This window comes from Eleutherodactylus coqui, chromosome 3 (assembly GCF_035609145.1).
Source record: "Eleutherodactylus coqui strain aEleCoq1 chromosome 3, aEleCoq1.hap1, whole genome shotgun sequence".
Lineage (NCBI taxonomy): Eukaryota > Metazoa > Chordata > Amphibia > Anura > Eleutherodactylidae > Eleutherodactylus > Eleutherodactylus coqui.
The window spans coordinates 3,979,836-4,001,992 of record NC_089839.1 but is presented as its reverse complement, the minus strand read 5'-3'; the positions used below and the strand labels follow the sequence as shown (position 1 = coordinate 4,001,992).

At 47.6% G+C, this 22,157-nt stretch overlaps 1 protein-coding gene across 2 annotated transcripts in view; it reads right to left on the bottom strand.

Moving 5' to 3' along the window:
• KCNK2 (potassium two pore domain channel subfamily K member 2) overlaps positions 1-22,157 on the bottom strand; it is a 166,923-nt gene that overhangs the window by 129,309 nt on the left and 15,457 nt on the right. For both annotated transcript variants that reach the window (XM_066594460.1, XM_066594461.1), the window contains exon 2: positions 15,569-15,879. In XM_066594460.1, coding sequence (XP_066450557.1) covers positions 15,569-15,879 — 311 coding nt within the window. The remainder of the gene's footprint in view (positions 1-15,568; positions 15,880-22,157) is intronic.

Here is a 22,157-nt window from a genome sequence, read left to right as displayed (position 1 = left end):
AACCCCCCTTAATGGCCCCAGTAAGAATAGTGACCCCTTTAATGGCCATAGTAGTAATAGTGACCCGCATTAGTGGCCTCAGTAATAATAGTGACCCCGTTAGTGGTCCCAGTAGTAATAGTGTTCCCCACAGTCATCCCTGTAGTAATAGTGACCCACTATGGTAGCTCCCGTGGTAATAGTGTCCCCCATGGTGGCCCCAGTAGAATATGTAATAGAAATAGGTGAAGAGAGAAGTGGAGCAAACCCACAATGAAGACTAAGACTAAAGGCCTGGGAAGATACCCTGATCTTAAAGTGCTTGAATTGGATGTGGTAGATAACAGGAGGTGCTGCCCCCCAGGTTAACCCACCGATGGTGGGAGGGTAGTATATGCTAAAAGAAAAATCTGTAGCCCCAGTAGTAACAGTATCCTCTATAGTGGCCCCAGTAGTAACAGTATCCTCTATAGTGGCCCCAGTAGTAACAGTATCCTCTATAGTGGCCCCAGTAATAACAGTATCCTCTATAGTGTCCCCAGTAGTAACAGTATCCTCTATAGTGGCCCTAGTAGTAACAGTATCCTCTATACTGGCCCCAGTAGTAACAGTATCCTCTATAGTGGCCCCAGTAATAACAGTATCCTCTATAGTGGCCCCAGTAGTAACAGTATCCTCTATAGTGGCCCCACTAGTAACAGTATCCTCTATAGTGGCCCCAGTAGTAACAGTATCCTCTATAGTGGCCCCAGTAGTAACAGTATTCTCTATAGTGACCCCAGTAGTAACAGTGTCCTCTATAGTGGCCCCAGTAGTAACAGTATCCTCTATAGTGGCCCCAGTAGTAACAGTATTCTCTATAGTGGCCCCAGTAATAACATTATCCTCTATAGTGGCCCCAGTAGTAACAGTATCCTCTATAGTGGCCCCAGTAATAACAGTATCCTCTATAGTGGCCCCAGTAGTAACAGTATCCTCTATACTGGCCCCAGTAGTAACAGTATCCTCTATAGTGGCCCCAGTAGTAACAGTATCCTCTATACTGGCCCCAGTAATAACAGTATCCTCTATAGTGGCCCCAGTAGTAACAGTATCCTCTATAGTGGCCCCAGTAATAACAGTATCCTCTATAGTGGCCCCAGTAGTAACAGTATCCTCTATAGTGGCCCCAGTAATAACGGTATCCTCTATAGTGGCCCCTGTAGTAACAGTATCCTCTATAGTGGCCCCAGTAATAACAGTTTCCTCTATAGTGGCCCCAGTAATAACAGTTTCCTCTATAGTGGCCCCAGTAGTAACAGTATCCTCTATAGTGGCCCCAGTAGTAACAGTATCCTCTATAGTGGCCCCAGTAGTAACAGTATCCTCTATAGTGGCCCCAGTAGTAACAGTATCCTCTATAGTGGCCCCAGTAATAACGGTATCCTCTATAGTGACCCCAGTAGTAACAGTGTCCTCTATAGTGGCCCCAGTAGTGACGGTATCCTCTATAGTGGCCCCAGTAGTAACAGTATCCTCTATAGTGGCCCCAGTAGTAACAGTATCCTCTATAGTGGCCCCAGTAGTAACAGTATCCTCTATAGTGGCCCCAGTAGTAACAGTATCCTCTATAGTGGCCCCAGTAATAACAGTATCCTCTATAGTGACCCCAGTAATAACAGTATCCTCTATAGTGACCCCAGTAATAACAGTATCCTCTATAGTGGCCCCAGTAATAACAGTATCCTCTATAGTGACCCCAGTAATAACAGTATCCTCTATAGTGACCCCAGTAATAACAGTATCCTCTATAGTGGCCCCTGTTGTAACAGTATCCTCTATAGTAGCCCCAGTAGTGACAGTATCCTCTATAGTGGCCCCGGTAATAACAGTATCCTCTATAGTGACCCCAGTAGTAACAGTGTCCTCTATAGTGGCCCCAGTAGTGACAGTATCCTCTATAGTGGCCCCAGTAGTAACAGTATCCTCTATAGTGGCCCCAGTAGTAACAGTGTCCTCTATAGTGGCCCCAGTAGTGACAGTATCCTCTATAGTGGCCCCAGTAGTAACAGTATCCTCTATAGTGGCCCCAGCAGTAACAGTGTCCTCTATAGTGGCCCCAGTAGTGACAGTATCCTCTATAGTGGCCCCAGTAGTAACAGTATCCTCTATAGTGACCCCAGTAGTAACAGTGTCCTCTATAGTGGCCCTAGTAGTAACAGTATCCTCTATACTGGCCCCAGTAATAACAGTATCCTCTATAGTGGCCCCAGTAGTGACAGTATCCTCTATAGTGGCCCCAGTAGTAACAGTATCGTCTATAGTGGCCCCAGTAGTAACAGTGCCCCCCATAGTGGTCCTCAGTCAGCAACCAACAAGCACTGAACTCACTCCGTCTGTAGCTCCTCCAAAGAGAGCTGTGGATGGAGTAAGTTCATCAAGATATGTAACGGTGTCTTCAGCAGCATCCAGGGTTGTTGAAAAATTTGCAGTAACTTCTTAGAAATTTAAAACTTCACCTTTAATCCATTTCGCATATAAATACAGCAACGTTTCGACTGTATAGTGTACAGTCTTTATCAAGCCAAGTAAGTTCATCGGCTGCCGGTTGCTACCCCACCGGCTCACAGATCACAATTACTTTTTTATTTGCCATTAATATGGCCAGTAAAAAATAAATATTGGCCGGCTGGCCACCGACCACTGCACCACAAATCCTCAGCAACCTGCAATGTGCAAATGTGGAACAGAAGCTGCAGTATAATGGGGTTATCCAGGACTTCTATACGACGACTCCTCAGGGCTCTCAGCACCCCGACAACCTGTGGGACCACCTCACTGCATACTAGGCACAGGGCCGCACGTTAAGTGAGACTAAGCTGCACTTAGTCCATGTGACCCATGAAAATGATATGGGTCCCTATGGTGGGTTTAGAGTGGTCAGCTCTGTGTTCAGAATGTGACCCCCGACCTCACTCCCCGGCGTCTGCATGCAGGAATGTGGCCGCTGGGGGAGAGGACAGGGTTCATACATTAATAAGGACGATAACAAAATAAATGGTGTCTGGACAGCAACCCACCGTCCACCTGAGGCCCGGCAGTCTTGGGTTGTCTCATGATAGGGGCGCCCCTGTGTACATGCGTGTTTCATGGCCTCTGCCCTTGATGGGCTCTCATGGTAGGAGCGCACCTGTATGCATGCGTGTTTCATGGCCTCTGCCCTTGATGGGCTCTCATGGTAGGGGTGCCTCTGTGTACATGTCTGTTTCTTGGCCTCTGCCCTTGATGGGCTCTCATGGTAGGGGTGCCTCTGTGTACATGCCTGTTTCTTGGCCTCTGCCCTTGATGGGCTCTCATGGTGGGGGTGCCTCTGTGTACATGTCTGTTTCTTGGCCTCTGCCCTTGATGGGCTCTCATGGTAAGGATGCCTCTGTGTACATGCATTTTTCTTGCCCTCTGCCCTTGCTGGGCTCTCATGGTGGGGCGCCCCTGTGTACATAGGTGTTTCTTGGCCCCTGCCCTTGATGGGCTCTCATGGTAGGGGTGCCCCTGTGTGCATGCCTGTTTCTTGGCCTCTGCCCTTGATGGGCTCTCATGGTAGGGGTGCCCCTGTGTGCATGCCTGTTTCTTGGCCCCTGCCCTTGCTGGGCTCTCATGGTGGGGGTGCCCCTGTGTGCATGCCTGTTTCTTGGCCTCTGCCCTTGATGGGCTCTCATGGTAGGGGTGCCTCTGTGTACATGCCTGTTTCTTGGCCTCTGCCCTTGCTGGGCTCTCATGGTAGGGGCGCCCCTGTGTACATGCCTGTTTCTTGGCCTCTGCCCTTGATGGGCTCACATGGTAGGGGTGCCCCTGTGTACATGCATGTTTCTTGGCCTCTGCCCTTGATGGGCTCTCATGAGACATGCCTGCTTTATCTCTTCCGCTAATTTACACAATACAAAACATTTGTTTAAAGGGACTTCCCATTATTACACAGTAACATTAATACCCTCATTACCCCTTAGGCACAGGCCAAAGCAGACACACCGTGACCGTCCGAGTGCTGCGGCTCCTTCAAGCTGCTGAGATTGATGATCTATGCTAAGGACCGGCCATTAGTATCCAAGTCCAGGGAAGCCCATTGAAGCAGCAATTTGGTGGTGACGCCCGGGCACAGCGGACCGTTCAGCATGAGCGAACCCAAGATAACCCGGAAGGAAGTAGAATGCAAGTGCAGCAGTGTTTGGGGCAGATCTTCTAAATCTTTTCTATCTCATCCTTAACATGAAGATGTCGGCCGTGGCCACCGGTCAGAAATATATGGAGCTTCATTGTGCTGACATGAGATCTGTGTATTGTAAGAGGTGATGGAAAGGGTGAAGCACAGTTACATGGACGCCCTCAAACCTGCCGTTGGCCATGATTTTGCTTCGATCAATAAAGGATCTGCAGAGAAATGCATTGAGAACCCCTTATTATATACAGGGGATTCCCAGGTTATACCAGCATGCTCCATATCACTATATACAGGACATGTGTAACTTATACCAGCTGTATATATATAATTATATACAGGAGATCCCCAGGTTATACCAGCATGCTCCATATCACTATATACAGGAGATATATAACGTATACCAGATGCACATATATAATTATATACAGGAGATACCCAGGTTATACCAGCAGGTTACATATCACTATATACAGGATGTATTACTTATACCAACTGTACATATATAATTATATACAGGAGATACCCAGGTTATACCAGCATGCTCCATATCACTATATACAGGAGATGTATAACATATACCAGCTGTACATATATAATTATATACAGGCGATACCCAGGTTATACCAGCATGCTCCATATCACTATATACAGGATGTATAACTTATACCAGCTGTACATATATAATTATATGCATGAGATACCCAGGTTATACCAGCATGCCCCATATCACTATATACAGGAGATGTATAACGTATACCAGCTGTACATATATAATTATATACAGGAGATACCCAGGTTATACCAGCATGCTCCATATCACTATATACAGTAGATATATATGTACAGCTGGTATAAGTTATATATCCTGTATATAGTGATATGGAGCATGCTGGTTTAACCTGGGTATCTCCTGTATATAATTATATATGTACAGCTGGTATAAGTTATACAATTATATAGAGGAGATACCCAGGTTAAACCAGCATGCTCCATATCACTATATACAGGATATATAACTTATACCAACTATACATATATAATTATATACAGGAGATCCTCAGGTTTTACCAGCATGCCTCATATCACTATATGCAGGAGATGCATAACTTATACCAGCTGCACATATATAATTATATACAGGAGATACCCAGGTTATACCAGCATGTTCCATATCATTATATACAGGATATATAACTTATACCAGCTGTACATATATAATTATATACAGGAGATCCCCAGGTTATACCAGCATGCTCCATATCACTATATACAGGAGATCCCCAGGTTATACCGGCATGCTCTATATCACTATATACAGTAGATGTTTAACTTATACCAGCTGTACCTATATAATTATATACAGGCAATACCCACGTTATACCAGCATGCTCCGTATCACTATATACAGGAGATGCATAACTTATACCAACTATACATATATAATTATATACAGGAGATACCCAGGTTATACCAGCATGCTCCATATCACTATATACAGGATGTATAACGTATACCAGCTGTACATATATAATTATATACAGGAGATACCCAGGTTATACCAGCATGCTCCATATCACTATATACAGATGTATAACTTATACCAGCTGTACATATATGTTTATATAGAGGAGATACCCAGGTTATACCAGCATGCTCCATATCACTATATACAGATGTATAACTTATACCAGCTGTACATATATAATTATATACAGGAGATACCCAGGTTATACCAGCATGCTCCATATCACTATATACAGGAGATGCATAACTTATACCAGTTGTACATATATAATTATATACAGGAGATACCCAGGTTATACCAGCATGCTCCATATCACTATATACAGGAGATGTATAACTTATACCAGCTGTACATATATAATTATATACAGGAGACACCCAAGATTTACCAGCATGCTCCATATTACAATATACAGGGGTGTATAACTTATTACTGCTGTACATATATAATTATATACAGGAGATACCCAGGTTATACCAGCATGCTCCATATCACTATATACAGGAGATGTATAACTTATACCAGCTGTACATATATAATTATATACAGTATATACCCAGGTTATACCAGCATGTTCCATATCCCTATATACAGGGAGATGTATAACGTATACCAGATGTACATATATAATTATTTATATCCTGCCTGTACAGGGAGGGGAAGAGGTGAGCTGTGACTATTGTGAATGGTGGATCCTGTGTTATCTATATATAGGTATCTGCTCTCAGTGTAATTCTGTCTGTACAGGGAGGGGAGCAGGTGAGCTGTGACAACACCTATTGTGAATGGTGGCTCCTGTGTTATCTATATATAGGTGTCACCTCTATGTAATCCTGTTTGTACAGGGAGGGGAGGAGGTGAGCTGTGACTATTGTGAATGGTGGCTGTGTTATCTATATATGGGTGTCTCCTCTCAGTGTAATCCTGTCTGTACAAGGAGGGGAGGAGGGGAGCTGTGACTATGGTGAATGGTGGGTCCTGTGTTATCTATATATAGGTGTCCCCTCTCAGTGTAATCCTACCTGTACAGGGAGGGGAGGAGGTGATCTGTGACTATTGTGACTGGTGGGTCCTGTGTTATCTATATATAGGTGTCTCATCTCAGTATAATCCTGTCTGTACAGGGAGGAGAGGAGGTCAGCTGTGACTATTGTGAATGGTGGCTCCTGTGTTATCTATATATAGGTGTCCCCTCTCAGTGTAATCCTACCTGTACAGGGAGGGGAGGAGGGGAGCTGTGACTATTGTGAATGATGGTCCTGTGTTATCTATATATTAGTGTCTCCTCTCAGTGTAATCCTGTCTGTACAGGGAGGGGAAGAGGTGAGCTGTGACTATTGTGAATGGTGGGTCCTCTTATGTATATATACGTGTCCCCTCTCAGTGTAATCCCGCCTGTGATGATGATGAGATGACGGATGAGCATTTCCCCCAGAGTACATGGCAGAAGCTGAGAAGCATCTTGAAGTGACAGCCTATCGTGGGGCTCAGTGGTTCGTGTGACAACAGAAAACTTGAGGTATTATTTTTAAACAAATTGACTAGAAAATAAAGAAACACTCCGTTCCTCCTCCGATCAGCGATTCGTCGTGGAGTTTTAGCTAAACAATTCTAATCTACAAACACAAATATTTTAAAAATACAGGAAAAAAAGTTAATATGCGACTTTCCTGCAGAGCGCGGCGGAGTCACGAATCTGTGCGGAGAAGCTGACAGGCGATGAGTGTCCCTGCATCAGAGACAGATCACAGCGCAGGAGCCGCCTGAAAACAGAATATCATCAAACAGGGAATCGCCTCCGGTGAAGCCAATGTAAGAGAACGCAGGAGGCCGCGAGGGCGACATGAGAGAGAGCCGACCGTGACGGGAGAAATACTGGAGGAGAGGCGACTGCGGGCGTCCGAGGGGCGAGAACAGCAGATCGAAATGTGCGGAATAAGAGAGGCGACTGCGGGCGTCCGAGGGGCGAGAACAGCAGATCTAAATGTGCGGAATAAGAGAGACGACTGCGGGCGTCCGAGGGGCGAGAACAGCAGATCTAAATGTGCGGAATAGGAGAGGCGACTGCGGGCGTCCGAGGGGCGAGAACAGCAGATCTAAACGTGCGGAATAAGAGAGGCGACTGCGGGCGTCCGAGGGGCGAGAACAGCAGATCTAAACGTGCTGAGTGCGGAATAAGAGAGGCGACTGCGGGCGTCCGGGGGGCAAGAACAGCAGATCGAAACATGCTGAGTGCGGAATAAGAGAGGCAACTGCGGGCGTCCGAGGGGCGAGAACAGCAGATCTAAACGTGCGGAATAAGAGAGGCGACTGCGGGCGACCGAGGGGCGAGAACAGCAGATCTAAATGTGCGGAATAAGAGAGGCGACTGCGGGCGTCCGAGGGGCGAGAACAGCAGATCTAAACGTGCGGAATAAGAGAGGCGACTGCGGGCGTCCGAGGGGCGAGAACAGCAGATCTAAACATGCTGAGTGCGGAATAAGAGAGGCAACTGCGGGCGTCCGAGGGGCGAGAACAGCAGATCTAAACGTGCTGAGTGCGGAATAAGAGAGGCGACTGCGGGCGTCCGGGGGGCGAGAACAGCAGATCTAAACGTGCGGAATAAGAGAGGCGACTGCGGGCGACCGAGGGGCGAGAACAGCAGATCTAAACGTGCGGAATAAGAGAGGCGACTGCGGGCGACCGAGGGGCGAGAACAGCAGATCTAAACGTGCTGAGTGCGGAATAGGAGAGGCGACTGCGGGCGTCCGAGGGGCGAGAACAGCAGATCGAAATGTGCGGAATAAGAGAGGCGACTGCGGGCGTCCGAGGGGCGAGAACAGCAGATCTAAATGTGCGGAATAAGAGAGACGACTGCGGGCGTCCGAGGGGCGAGAACAGCAGATCTAAATGTGCGGAATAGGAGAGGCGACTGCGGGCGTCCGAGGGGCGAGAACAGCAGATCTAAACGTGCGGAATAAGAGAGGCGACTGCGGGCGTCCGAGGGGCGAGAACAGCAGATCTAAACGTGCTGAGTGCGGAATAAGAGAGGCGACTGCGGGCGTCCGGGGGGCAAGAACAGCAGATCGAAACATGCTGAGTGCGGAATAAGAGAGGCAACTGCGGGCGTCCGAGGGGCGAGAACAGCAGATCTAAACGTGCTGAGTGCGGAATAAGAGAGGCGACTGCGGGCGTCCGGGGGGCGAGAACAGCAGATCTAAACGTGCGGAATAAGAGAGGCGACTGCGGGCGACCGAGGGGCGAGAACAGCAGATCTAAACGTGCGGAATAAGAGAGGCGACTGCGGGCGACCGAGGGGCGAGAACAGCAGATCTAAATGTGCGGAATAAGAGAGGCGACTGCGGGCGTCCGAGGGGCGAGAACAGCAGATCTAAACGTGCTGAGTGCGGAATAAGAGAGGCGCAAGCGGCCGTCATCCCGCTCCACTGCTGTCCTCCCATCGGCCGGCTCACACCTGGCTTCACACTTTGCACAAAACAAGCATGGTGCGGGTCCCAGGGCAAACGATGGTATGTGAGGTGCTGCGGTGCCCTCTGCCCGGGGCACCAGATCAGGAAGAAGCGGGCTGCTAGTGGAAGAGTCAACGAGACATCACGCTGCGGCGCAACCCAAAGAGGCTGCAGAGAGCATCATAAACCGCACAAACAAGCTCCAGCCCATGCTGCAATGCCTGGTAATGGGTGGGGCACTGACCGACAGGGTAGGTGCCTGCCAATAGATGGCGCTAGAGACACCATTTCCTTCTTTGTGGCAGGAGAACTACTCTGCAGACCTTTCTCCCCAGGGAGCATTGTACGGCCTATAAGATTGCCCATGCAAATGTAGGCAGTTAAATCCCTCTAATGTTCCTCTCTACCAGGGTGTACTTGCATATGTTTGAGGACCTTCATAGAGAGGTCACATGACTTTACACACTGTGTTAAAGTGGTGGAGGCCGCCCCCAGATGAGTGCTACCACAGAAGTCCTGAGCCTGAGGGCTGAGTAATGTGTGATGTTTATGGTAGTTAGTAGGATTGTAATGGCGCAGCAAGACACGTGGTTAGGAGATGCTGCTGATCCGTAATGGAGTGGCCGCTGGGGACCCAGATGAAGGTCACCCTTACACAGGCGTTTGTAAGACCCGCTAAAAACACTAAGCTGAGCCTGCATTCATTTCAATGGGACTTCTCAGACAAGCGTTTTAGCGAAGAGTTTCTAACGCGTCTTTAAACGAATGCTGTATGTTCTATTTTCGTGCGTTCAGTGCGTTTGTGACGCATCACATGACCCACTGAAATGATGGGGTGCATTAAAAGCGCTGTCAAACGGCATTCTAAAACACTGTAAACGTATTTAAACGCTACGTTTTTCCCCCAAACGCCTCTGTCAGAGTGGCCCTAGAGAGTTGAGGTCGAGTATCATCCTGCTCCCGGGGCATCTAAACCGTTAACTGCTGCAAACAGAGCTAACTCTGATCGTGGCAGTTAGTCAGCGACCAGAAACTGCTGATGGCTGCCGGGTACGGAGCGGACTTTCTCCTGAGCCCGCTCCATACACACTTCAGGGCCGCAGACCGCGTAGATACGTTGGACGGTCCTGAAGGGGTTAAGATGACAAATACCTTGTTACTCCAAAAATAGGCGATTCTGAAGTAAAAGCGCCAGCCGCGTCGGAGACGTCTCACATATTGCGTTGAGTTTTCCACCTGCACTGAGGACTCAGCGAATCTACTGGGAGCCTGCAGAGAGCCTGAGGAAAGCGGTTTTTCCGTGTCTCTTTATGTGCGAGGCCACCGCACGGCTGTCACACCGGAGTATTATGGAAATGTCTCCGTCTCTCGCCGCGCCGCCATCAGTAGCAGCCAACACAAACAATTATTCATCTATCGCACGTTCATTTCTCTTTACAGAAAATGGAAAATCAGCTGAAGAGACGAGAAACCTGATAAACTGAAGAATAGAGACCGCCACGAAGAAGAATCAGCCTCCGCCATCACCCAGCACTGCCGGGTCGCTGTAATAAGTCAGATCGCTTGTACTTCCATACATGTCGCATTACTGCTCTCTAATATAGAGTCCCATGTAAATAAGATCGCTCCTCCATGATACAGTTTTACCCTGCAGAATGGTGGAGCTCCCCTTTATTTACAGGCCTGTGAGCCTGACTTCTATACCAGAAAAGATTGTCCACAAATTATTAAACAGCATGTATGGAGTAATTAACCAGAGCCAGCTTCTTCTTACAAACCCATGCTGGCTCTGGTAAATGACTCCATTCTCATCCAAGTACTTGCATACATGCTGTTTAATACTTTGTTTAAAGATCCTTCTCTGGTATAGAAGTCAGGCTCACAGGCTTGTAGTTTCCTGGATCCATCTTCTGCCCTGTATTGAAGATAGGGACAACATTTGCTCTTTTTCACTCTTCTGGGACTTCTGTTCTCCGAGCACGGGGGAGATCAGTTGATTTTACATCTACTTTCTGAGAGAAAATAGGAATACAAAAGTTCGTCCTTCTCAACATCATTTTTAACCAATTCACCATTTTCATCTTATAAACATTCAATAGCATCTTTGACTTTTCCCGTCTCTAGCAAGCAGTCCATCATATAGGTAATTCACTCCATGGTCTAGAAATCTAAATATTTGCTGACGGCACCATCAACGTAGCCAGTTGTTCACCTTTAGAATCCTGTTCCATCTTCTTATTCAATGGCCATCCACTGGGAGGATAGATGAGAAGACCACCTGAGCTCCTAGTTCCTTCACCTTCTTTCCAAGGTCTTCAAAGTCTCTGCAGATACTTGCAAGGTCCTTTTTTGCAATGTCATTTGTCCCTACATGTATTAGTAGGAATGGGTGGTGTTCTGGAGGACTGAAGAGTCTTGATGGCCTATCAGACACATCTGTGATTTGTGCACCTGGAGGACAGCAGCCCTCTCGTGAGGTGTCAGGTCTGCAGACAGCGGCCTCTGTTCCTCTCAGTAGGGAATCCCCCACAACCAGCACTCTCCTCCTCTTCTTCACAACAGCACTTCTTTTTCTGCATCCAAGATGATTCTGAATCCTTACTAGATTGTTTTTTTGTTGGCAAAGTCATTTCTTGATGTAGCTCTTCCATTCCTCGGCTTCAGCGTGAGTACCTGGTACCCGAGCAGTATGGGTGCTGGCTGACTCCTGATCCTCCGGCTTCTTTGGGTCACATGCTTCCATTCCTCGGCTTCTGGAGATACACGGAATGTTTATTGTCCTTCTACATTCCGAAGACTTACTTCTGCTGTCAAGGAAATTCTCCTCTTCCTTAAAGGGGTTGTCTCGCGGCAGCAAGTGGGGTTAAACACTTCTGTATGGCCATATAAATGCACTTTGTAATATACATCGTGCATTAAATATTGGCCATACAGAAGTTATATACTTACCCCCCCCAATGTTGGCGTCCCCGTCTCCATGGCGCCGACCGAAGCCTTCTGCTCCTTCGATTAGATGCGCTTGCGCAGTCTGCTCTTCTCTCCCGTTGAATGGGGCCGCTCCGGCGTGCTCGCGCCGGAGAGCTGGTCTGCGCATGCGCAGAAGACCTGTGCAGCGCAAGCACGCCGGAGCGGCCCCATTCAACGGGACAGAGAGGCAGACTGCGCAAGCGCGTCTAATCGAGGGAGAAGAAGACTTCGGTCGGCGCCATGGAGACGGGGACGCCAACACCGGGGGGGGGGGGGGTAAGTATATAACTTCTGTATGGCTCATATTTAATGCACGATGTATATTACAAAGTGCATTAATAAGGCCATACAGAAGTGTATACCCCACTTGCTTTCGCGGGACAACCCCTTTAATGAGTTACAATGTATCTTTTCTCTTCTGAAGACTATGTACCTTTTCCTCCAGTAGAGACACAAGGTTACATTTCTGTCTGGTGAAGTTTGGCTTTTCCTCTGGTCGGTCTGTACATATAGCATGTGTTGCAGCTCAACATATGGCTGCTCTCCTCTTCCATGTTGTCACTTCCAAATTTCTAAAAGTCAAAATTCTTGTGATGACATATACTCTACAAGATGTTACTTAAGGCCTATTTAGACCCAACGATTATCACTCAAAATTCGCTCAAAAGCCGTCTTTTGAGCAATAACTGTTGTGTCTAAATGCACGACCATCATGCACTGTTCGTTCATCGCTCACTTCTAGTTTTTTTTAGAAATGAGTTAGGACTCTTATCAGCGGCGCAGGCTGATATCTCAGCCAGCAGCGCTGATAAGATTCTCTCAGCTGGTATCCTGCCGGCAGTTCCCAGCGGGACATCAGCTGAAAGCGCGGAGAAGAAAGGAGCTGTATACAGAAGACAGCCCTCCAGCTGTCTACTGCATACCCTGCTCAGCTGGTTACAGCAGCTATATACAGAAGACAGCGCTCTAGCGGTGTTCTGCATACCCCGCTTGGAGCGCTCAGCTGTATACCAGCTGAGCTCTCTGAGAACACAGCAGCTGTATACACAAGACAGCACTCCTGCTGTCTTCTGTATACAGCAGAAGCCATTTATTTAGACACTAATAAGCTCTTAATTAGCTACTTAAGAGCTTATGCAAAGTGAACGCTCAAAACTGTCACTCAAACTGCTGTTTAAGTGAATTTTGAGCAATTATCTTGCAGTTTAAATGCACACAACGATTATCGTTCAAAAGATGGCTTTTGAGTGAATTTTGAGCAATAATCTTTGTGTCTAAATGGGTCTTAAGTGTATAACTTTGATGCACCATCATGCGACGTCCTTCAAGCAGCTAGACCAAGCTGAACCCAGCCCCCCCCCCCCCCCCCCAATTGTCTAACTCACAGCGACTCTTCACTCTTTCCAGAATGCACTGGGAATAATCAAATCTGGAGCTCCAATCTCTGGTCTCCACAACTTCACAACTTGGAAGGAGATGTAGGGCCACGTTCCTTCTACATTATTGATCTCCCCTTTGAAGTCAGCCACCCTCTTGTTAAAGGGAATGTGTCCTCAGAAAATTACCTAATATGGTTACGTTATTTTTTAAATTTTTGATCATTACCTAGATTTAAAAAAAATCCTGAAATCCTGCAGTTCTCACATTGACCACTAAGCCTAATAGTAGTCTGACACAGCTGACCTCCTCCCCTCTCTGCAGAGGTCACAGAGCATGCCTACAACACTCTCCCATAAACGTCAATAGGTTCCCTACTGTCTATTGTGTCTATGACCCATGAGGCTGCTGTAAAGCACATCTCTAAATGCTGTTAGCTTCAGCTGAGACAGATGGCCGCCCCCATAGTCATGTACAGGCAAGATGGCTGCCCCCATAGTCATGTACAGACAAAATGGCCGCCCCCATAGTCATGCGCAGACAAGATGGCCACCCCCATAGTCATGTACAGACAAGATGGCCACCCCCATAGTCATGTACAGACAGGATGGCCACCCCCATAGTCATGTACAGACAAGATGGCCGCCTCCATAGTCATGTACAGGCAAGATGGCTGCCCCCATAGTCATGTACAGACAAGATGGCCGCCCCCATAGTCATGCGCAGACAAGATGGCCACCCCCATAGTCATGTACAGATAAGATGGCCGCCCCCATAGTCATGTACAGACAGGATGGCCACCCCCATAGTCATGTACAGACAGGATGGCCGCCCCCCCATAGTCATGTACAGACAAGATGGCCGCCCCCATAGTCATGCGCAGACAAGATGGCCGCCCCCATAGTCATGCGCAGACAAGATGGCCGCCCCCATAGTCATGCGCAGACAAGATGGCCGCCCCCATAGTCATGTACAGACAAGATGGCCGCCCCCATAGTCATGTACAGACAATAGAACAAAATCAGCAATCAGAAAATAAAAACGGATAGGAAAAATAAATAATGTTTCGCAATCTGGTTTTCGTTAGTAAACCAGGGTTTTTAAGAAACTGTTGATGCGGTGCAGAGAAAATCTGCAGACTAAACTGACCTGCGCGGCGGAAGCCCTCACTATGTCAGTCTCTGGGTTTTACAAGTAGAATTCACTCACTTAAAAATCCAGACGATTCGATGAGTATTTTCTGTTGTGGATTCGCTGCACAGAGAATCCACCATGTCAGAACGTCCCCTTTAGGTGCTCAACTCTCCTGCAGAGCCCCCACAGGAGAAAGGAAGGATTACATGGCGCTCGCTGCAGGCAGTGTGTCCTCTCTATAATGCGGGCGTCTTGGGTCCTTCAGAGACAGAGAAGCTCCTTCTATCTGCTCTCTATTTAGTCTAATAAATAGAGGTCCAGATGGGGGCGCCGCTTAGTTGATGTAGAAGACCCTAGTAGGTTATGTTTCTGTAAATTAGGAGACCTCTGTAATGGCGCAAAAACTACTTTGTTAGATTTTAGGGGTCTCTGATCACCCCCTAACTCACAACAAATTATTTAACATTAGAACATTAAAGCCCCGTCTACTTGTAAAGATGATCGCTCAGCATTCAGTATCAGTTTGAGCGATCATTTTGCATAAGCTATTAATAGGCACTAATGCTTATTACCTTCATTTGCATGTAAATGAGCCTCCCTGAGCTGCATGCAGAGTAGAGCTGGTGGTCTGTTATCTGCATACAGCCCCTTTGTTCTGCTGATGGACTGCAGCTGAATACAATGTTACCAGCGCTCCCATGGAAAATTACAGCATGCGCTCCCTGCTATCAGCTCTCCGGCCAAATAATGGATTTTAAACTCAACTAAAAATCATCGTTCAGATGAAAAGCAAATGATGGTAGCATTTACACACAGCGCTCCATGTGATCTGCGAATAATCTCCAGACATACAAATAATTTGCATACATTTACATAAACCACCACAGAGTGCATTAACGAACTATGAGAATATCCAATTAACAAGTAAATAGCGACAATTACCCGAATGAGGTCATCCAGCTCGCTGGCGTTTACACACGAGTGTTCCGATACGAAGCTGTTCTTCCTGATCACAATCTCCGTCCGCTGGGAGGTCTCATAAGGCTGTTCCAAGGCTTTAAAGACGGTGGCGCCAATGATTAAGTACAGGACGACCACGAGAAAAACCGTAGAGACCGTTTTCCATTTCATCACATTGACGGTGATGTCCCTCTCCTCGCGGACGGACAGGACGGCCGGCTTGGCGGAGAAGGAGAGTCTCGGTTTGGTGTTCTGAGCGGCTGCTTTTGGGTCCAGCAAATCAGGAGCTGCCACTGCGAAAAGACATAGGATCAAGACATAAGGATGTGTGCTGGATGGTGCGCAGAAGAATACATCAGCGATGGACACTAACAGCCCCTTCATTAAAGGTCCCTAATTACAGATGAGTGACCAGCCAACGGTTCAAAGGTCAATTTACTATCAGGAAAACATTGCTTATTGAGAAGACAAGGGAACCCGACGGGCGCCGCGGTCACCGATATAAGGAGATCCCAAAGACAATCCTGCGCAAACTAATCTACAGGGGACCGCGGGACGAAGCTGATGGTGGAACGTGTGCATCGGGGCGCAGGGGTTACCAGATCCTCGGTCACATGGTAACACTTCAGGACGGCTTCACACTAGAAAATTGGGCGATTTGCGTGCGATGTGCGACTGAGTGAAAAGCAGAATTATGAAACCAATGATTTTCAATGGTTTCCCTCACATTTGCGATGCATGGAAAAGAAAACACGCGGCATGCGCTGTCGTTCTGCGTTTTGTTTTTTTATCTCCCATGTTTCCCTATGGAGCCTATTTATCGCATTGCAAAGCACGAACTTGCGATTTTTGTGCGATGTGTTTTCAACATCAGAAAGTCCTAATGACTTTCGCACTAAAAAAGTGCAGCAAAATTGTGCAATAAAAACGCGCAAGAAAATTGCAAGCTGCAGTGATGTTTTGCGAGAAAAAGCAGCGTTGACTCTTTTGCCACTATTTTCTCACAGTGATATCACAAATTTACAAATCCCACCTCTTGAAAGTGCTGACGCTGATTGGTCACAGCGCTCAGCCAATCAGAGGCCGCACTTTTAAGAGGTGGGGATTTTTAAATGCCAGGCCAGAAGAGAAGAGGAGTGACGGGGACCTGTTAGAAGACGCGCCAGAGATGGCTGTGCTTCCAAGGTGATGCATTAATATATATATATTTTTCTACAGTTCATGGATCATTTTCCGGGGGGGGGGGGGGGGGGGGGTCTTATATCTCAAGCCCCAACCTGCCAAAAATCCTCGCCACGGAAAGTCTCCTGCTGTCACTGCAGTGGCAAAGGATCGCTAGCATCTCCCATTGATTTCAACGGGGCTGGCGCTGCTGCGGCCGGCGCCATAGGAATCAATGGAAGATGAACACTATCTCCTGCCGCAGCTGTGACAGCCACAGAGGGAGATTCCTTCAGCCCCGCTGGGATGGGAGGCCTCGCCTTCATGGCTTCAAGAAGGATTGCGAGAGCGATATCGGGGCATCTATCACATCCTGATATCGCTCTCGCCGGTGTGCAGGAGGCCTTAGACGAGCGTATTTGGTCTTTATTCTGCTGGCTGTAATTCGCAGCGAATGTTGTATATCTATGTATCTTCACATGGCCGTATTTTTCACAGTCTATAAACTGCAGCATTCACTACTTTTGTCCATTTTTGCCTCCATATTTGTTGTCATTGGTAATCAAACTACGAACGACCACTTGTCTGTGAGTATGTATGTATGTGTGTGATTCTTATGCTCCACCCCTGGTGATGTCCTCGCTCAGCCTCCTCGTGATGCCATTGAAGGTCCTATAACATATATAAAACACAGAGCCTGACCGACAGAAGAGTAACACAGTCAGGGCTCTTGGAAGGGGAGGACAAAAATAACAAAATGAGAATTCAACTGAACGGCTATTATGTCAGACACAACTCAGCAGTCCTGACACAAGACACCGACCTACCACCACTACAGAGATCCGGTGGGCTGAAGGACCTGTGGTGATGTCACTGCTGTGGGAGGAGCCAAGCTGTGTTTGTCTTGTGTGGTAATCAAGCTGCTGTGTTTGTGATGTGTGGGGATCATAATGGATGTACTATGTAGCAGAGCTGTGTGTTTGACATGCATGTAGCAGAGCTGTGTAGGGATCATAATGGATGTACCATGTAGAAGAGCTGTGTGGTGAATTGCACCACCAGAAACACTGGTACCATAATTTCCTAATATTTACTAGTATTTTCTATTGGGCAAATACAGATCCGTTTCCATCCAGCAGAAAGTAAACCTAGCAACATGGAGGTAAATACTAATGACACCTGCAACCTGTCCACATTATTAATCCGCAACCACGAACGCAGGAAAATACACTTTCCGCTTGTCTGTTGCTGCCTGTCCTTAGCAGGCGCCGGGGGCTGTTTCTCCCAGCATCCTGTGATTGGCTCCTGATGCTGTCAAGCTCCCCGCCCCAATCAGCTGCCGGGGCGAGAGTTCTGACAGCATTTAAACTGCTCAGTTTCCTTCTGAACTGGCCAGTGTATGTTTGGTCTCCAGCTACATGCGCTTTACCTTGAATTGATGCCCTGTTTGACTCACTTGCTTTGGACCTGACTTCCTCTTCGCCTGACCCCTTGTACCTCGTTCTCCTGTTACCGACCCGGTTCCAGTTAGACTCGGGAAGAGGCAGTCGGAGGAGGAAGACGTGCAGGAGGAGCTCTGCAGTGTGAGCAGAGATAACATGTTCTGAAGGGGGAAGTCAGGATTTACAAGCTTCCTCATCAACAGCAAAGTGGAGGAGAAAGTTTGGGACCGGTCTACTAAACAGTGAGTTACACAAACCCGGTGAAGTCAAAGCCAGGGAAAGTGAATGAGGCCCATCTTAAAATCACCTTCATTATCTGTCTTCTAGTCTTCCAGTGAAACCCCAACAATAACTAGGACTGTGGGAATTCTACAAACAGAGAGAACATTGAAGATTTACTTGTGTTATACGGAATTCAACTGTAGATCAACGTATCATTTGCTTCAAAGTAATATTTCTGCCATTGCTGCAAGACAGCCATTGTTTTATTTGTTGTAATTACAAAACTAAGCTGAAGTAAAACTGTGCACCTCCAGTTTACTAATCCAAGCTACCAGTACTTGTGTCAGTTATTTCGTCATTAACTTTTGGAGTCCCGGATGAGGTACTGGCGTCACGTGACAAACCACCGTTAGTATTCAGAAACTGTAAAACCCTTTTTGTCACTGTGCGGCAATGGAGCCAGGCCCCTTTGCCGCCATTGCCAGGAGAGATCACAGAGCCACCCATGACGTTGCATACATGCTTTTAGCATCACAAACAGGATACAAATGCCTCTGTGCCGCACACACGTGGTTGCGGTAACACAAAAATTTAAAGGAACCATAATTGAAAGTAAAAGACTGTTTAAAAATGTCGGACAGCGAAGCAAATCAACCCGGCAACCAACAAGCACTTGCTAATGCTCCAGTAGCTGCCCCGGACCCCGCGCTTGCTGCCGCTCCAGTTGCCGCAGCGTCTGCAGATGTCGCTCAGATAGGCCCTGGCGCATCTGGTTCCGCGCCATTAACCATGCCGTACTGTCTAGGTGCTCCATGGCTGCCCAAGTATAATGAAGTGAGACATACCCTCAGAGATTTCAGGGGAAAGATGGGAGCTGTATTTAGATTATATCCACTAGGAGCAGAACAGAAAGTTGAGATCCTAATGGGACAGTTAGAAGGAGCTGCAGCTAGAGAGGTAAAAACATGGCGGCGTGACCATAAACGGACAGTGGAGGATATGTTTGAGCATTACAAGCTATATTTGATATGTGTGAGATAAAGAAGAGGTTCTTTAATAAGAAGCAGAAGGTGGGTGAGACGCTCTGAGAATATGCATGGTCCTTGCAGGAGGATATGAAGGTGGTAATACCCTAAAGAAGCCGATGGCGCTGACCAGGCTCCGAGGGAACAGTTTATAACAGTAGATGGTGTCTGTGCGGCATCCAGACCGCAGTTTTCTAAAATTCAAAGAGTTGGCTATAGAAGCACTGGGTACAGCGCCCCCGACCGCTGAGGAGGAGTCCAACCCTGCATGAGTCTAATGGGGGATGATAAGATGCCCCCACAAGCGTGACATATGCCGGCAGGCTGAACAGTGTAATGCCCCTGCTGACGAGCCCCTGCTAGAGGTGCAGCGGCAGATGGCGGAATTAACCCGCAATTTGCCGACTGTGTAACAAACTGCTAGCGGCTACTCTGATGCATCACCAGTTTGTGAACATTGTCGCAGGTATGGACAAGAAATAACACGTTATGCTTTAAACGGGTGACCCGCTGGGAAGAAGGACCGTACCCCGGGCGGACAAACAATAGGTCCAAAACCCACTAATGGGATTTCTATGTGGGCCCCCGTCCAGAGGTAATCCTCTATGCGGATGGCTTACCGTTGCCGGCTTTGTTAGACACCGGATCACAGGTGACTACAATACAAAAACTTGATTTTGAAAAGTACCGGTCCCAAAACAGTTGCTGAATGTCATAGCCAGCCATGGACTGCCTGTAGTAATAGTCGGGTACTGGGAACCCACAGTTATAGCGAAAAAGCTGAGCTACTCAATCAAGCACCCATAATAACGCTGGTGTAGTGGCCCAGCGGGCACTACTACACACAGCACCCTGCCCTGCCCTACCTGTCTGCATGCCATCCTTGGATACAGAAGGTGCCGCCTGTGGCAGAGACCCTGTGTCCCCCCTTCTGCTCTAGCAATGAGCTCATCCCTGATCTCAGCTGGCTCCTCATTGGCTGACAGGCAGGTTTAATCTCACTGCTGCAGAGCCCAAGGGCCATGAAGCGTCTCTATTAGTCCCTATGCAGGAGGAGGAGTTTAGAAAGTGCTGGAAGGAAAGAGGAGGTGATAAATAGAAGAAGACGGGGGAGTCGGGGAGTCGTCAGAGTCAGGAAGGAGGAGGACGTCAGACAGAGAGCGAGGAGGGCAGCACGTTTTGCCCCAAGGTTCCAGCCATTTATCCTTCTGCTTCAGTAATTCTTCAGTTCATCTTAATCATTTCTTCAGTCAAATCTACTAGTGGGGAGATTGTTCAAGTCGTCAATCTACAGTAAATATAATAGAGTGTTGACGTTAAAGCGTCATCATTGCACTGCACTCTGCCCGCTGCTGCACTGTATTCCTGCTCAACTACGTTTTCATCAAGTACTGTAATCCACTGTGTTCATTGCAAATTACCCAAGTTAGTAAATCTGCCCACTCTCATATTACTAATCATACTGGACTTGTCTCCGTTATTTCTGCAGCATATCATCCGGAAGGTCCAAGTAGGGTGTGGCGTCACCGTGACAAGGACTAGGCCTCAGCCGTACACACAGTTAGTGTATTGGGGTGTTACACTGGGTATGAATAGCCTCCGTACCTGTTATGCAGAGATGTTGGAGGCTTTACCATCCCCGCAGCATCCCAGGCTCAGCAGGCTCTTCTGAAGACCGCTATAAAGGCACTAATGGCCCATCAGAGGTTTGCCAACCCGCAGGGTTATGAGGGAAGAGCCGTGTAAAGGTTATCAGACCAGTTGTAGTCCCCCTTGAGTCTAAATTCCTATTGTGGTGCCAGACACGGCTCATCCTTGAAGGACGAGAGTATGAGGACTTAGTGGAGCCCAGACACATTGACGGACACCCTTTCTTAATGGCTGTCCAAGTTTAGCCACAGTCAAAAGACGGGAGAGGACCCAATCCGTCTGCTGAATATTGGAAACGTCCCCATTCAACTAAAAAAATACACGGCCGTTGCACAAGTGTCCTTACTGTCACCTGATGATGTGTTGGATGGTGAGACAACTAGTGTCCAGCAGGGGGCGCAGTCAATCCATGCAGAGCCAAGTAGTTCACCACCCTGGCTGAATTTATCTTCATATCAGAGACACTCAAACTTCTGTCACCCAAATTCAAGGTGTCAGAGATGTTGCTATAGAGAAGCAAGCTGCCTTTAGTCAACATAGCATGGACTTTGGTAAAGTAAAAGGCATCTCCCATACGATACCCACCAATGGCCATGCTCCCATTAAAGAAAGGTACCGAACTGTACCCCCTTCATCCTATCAGCAAGTAAAGACTATTATACAGGAAATGAAGGAGAATGCGATCATACCGGAGAGCTACGGTCCCTGGGCTGCACCAGTAGTCTTACCAAGAAAGAAAGACGGGGCCATTAGATTTTGCATGGATTACCGCAAGTTAAATGAAGTCACACATAAGGACGCTCATCCTTTGTCACGCATAGAAGAGTCTTTCACCGCCCTAGGTTCAGCCAAAATCTTTTCTACCCAAGATCCAACCAGCGGTTACCGGCAAGTTTCTATGAGTGAGGTAAATAGGAAAAAGACTGCTTTCAACACTCCAATGGGGATATTTGAATTCAATCGCATGCCATTCGGACTTTGCATGCCCCGGGAACATTTCAAAGTTTAATGGAGAGATGCTTAGGTCACCAAAACTTCAAGTCAGTCCTCTTAGACGACGTCATTGCCTAC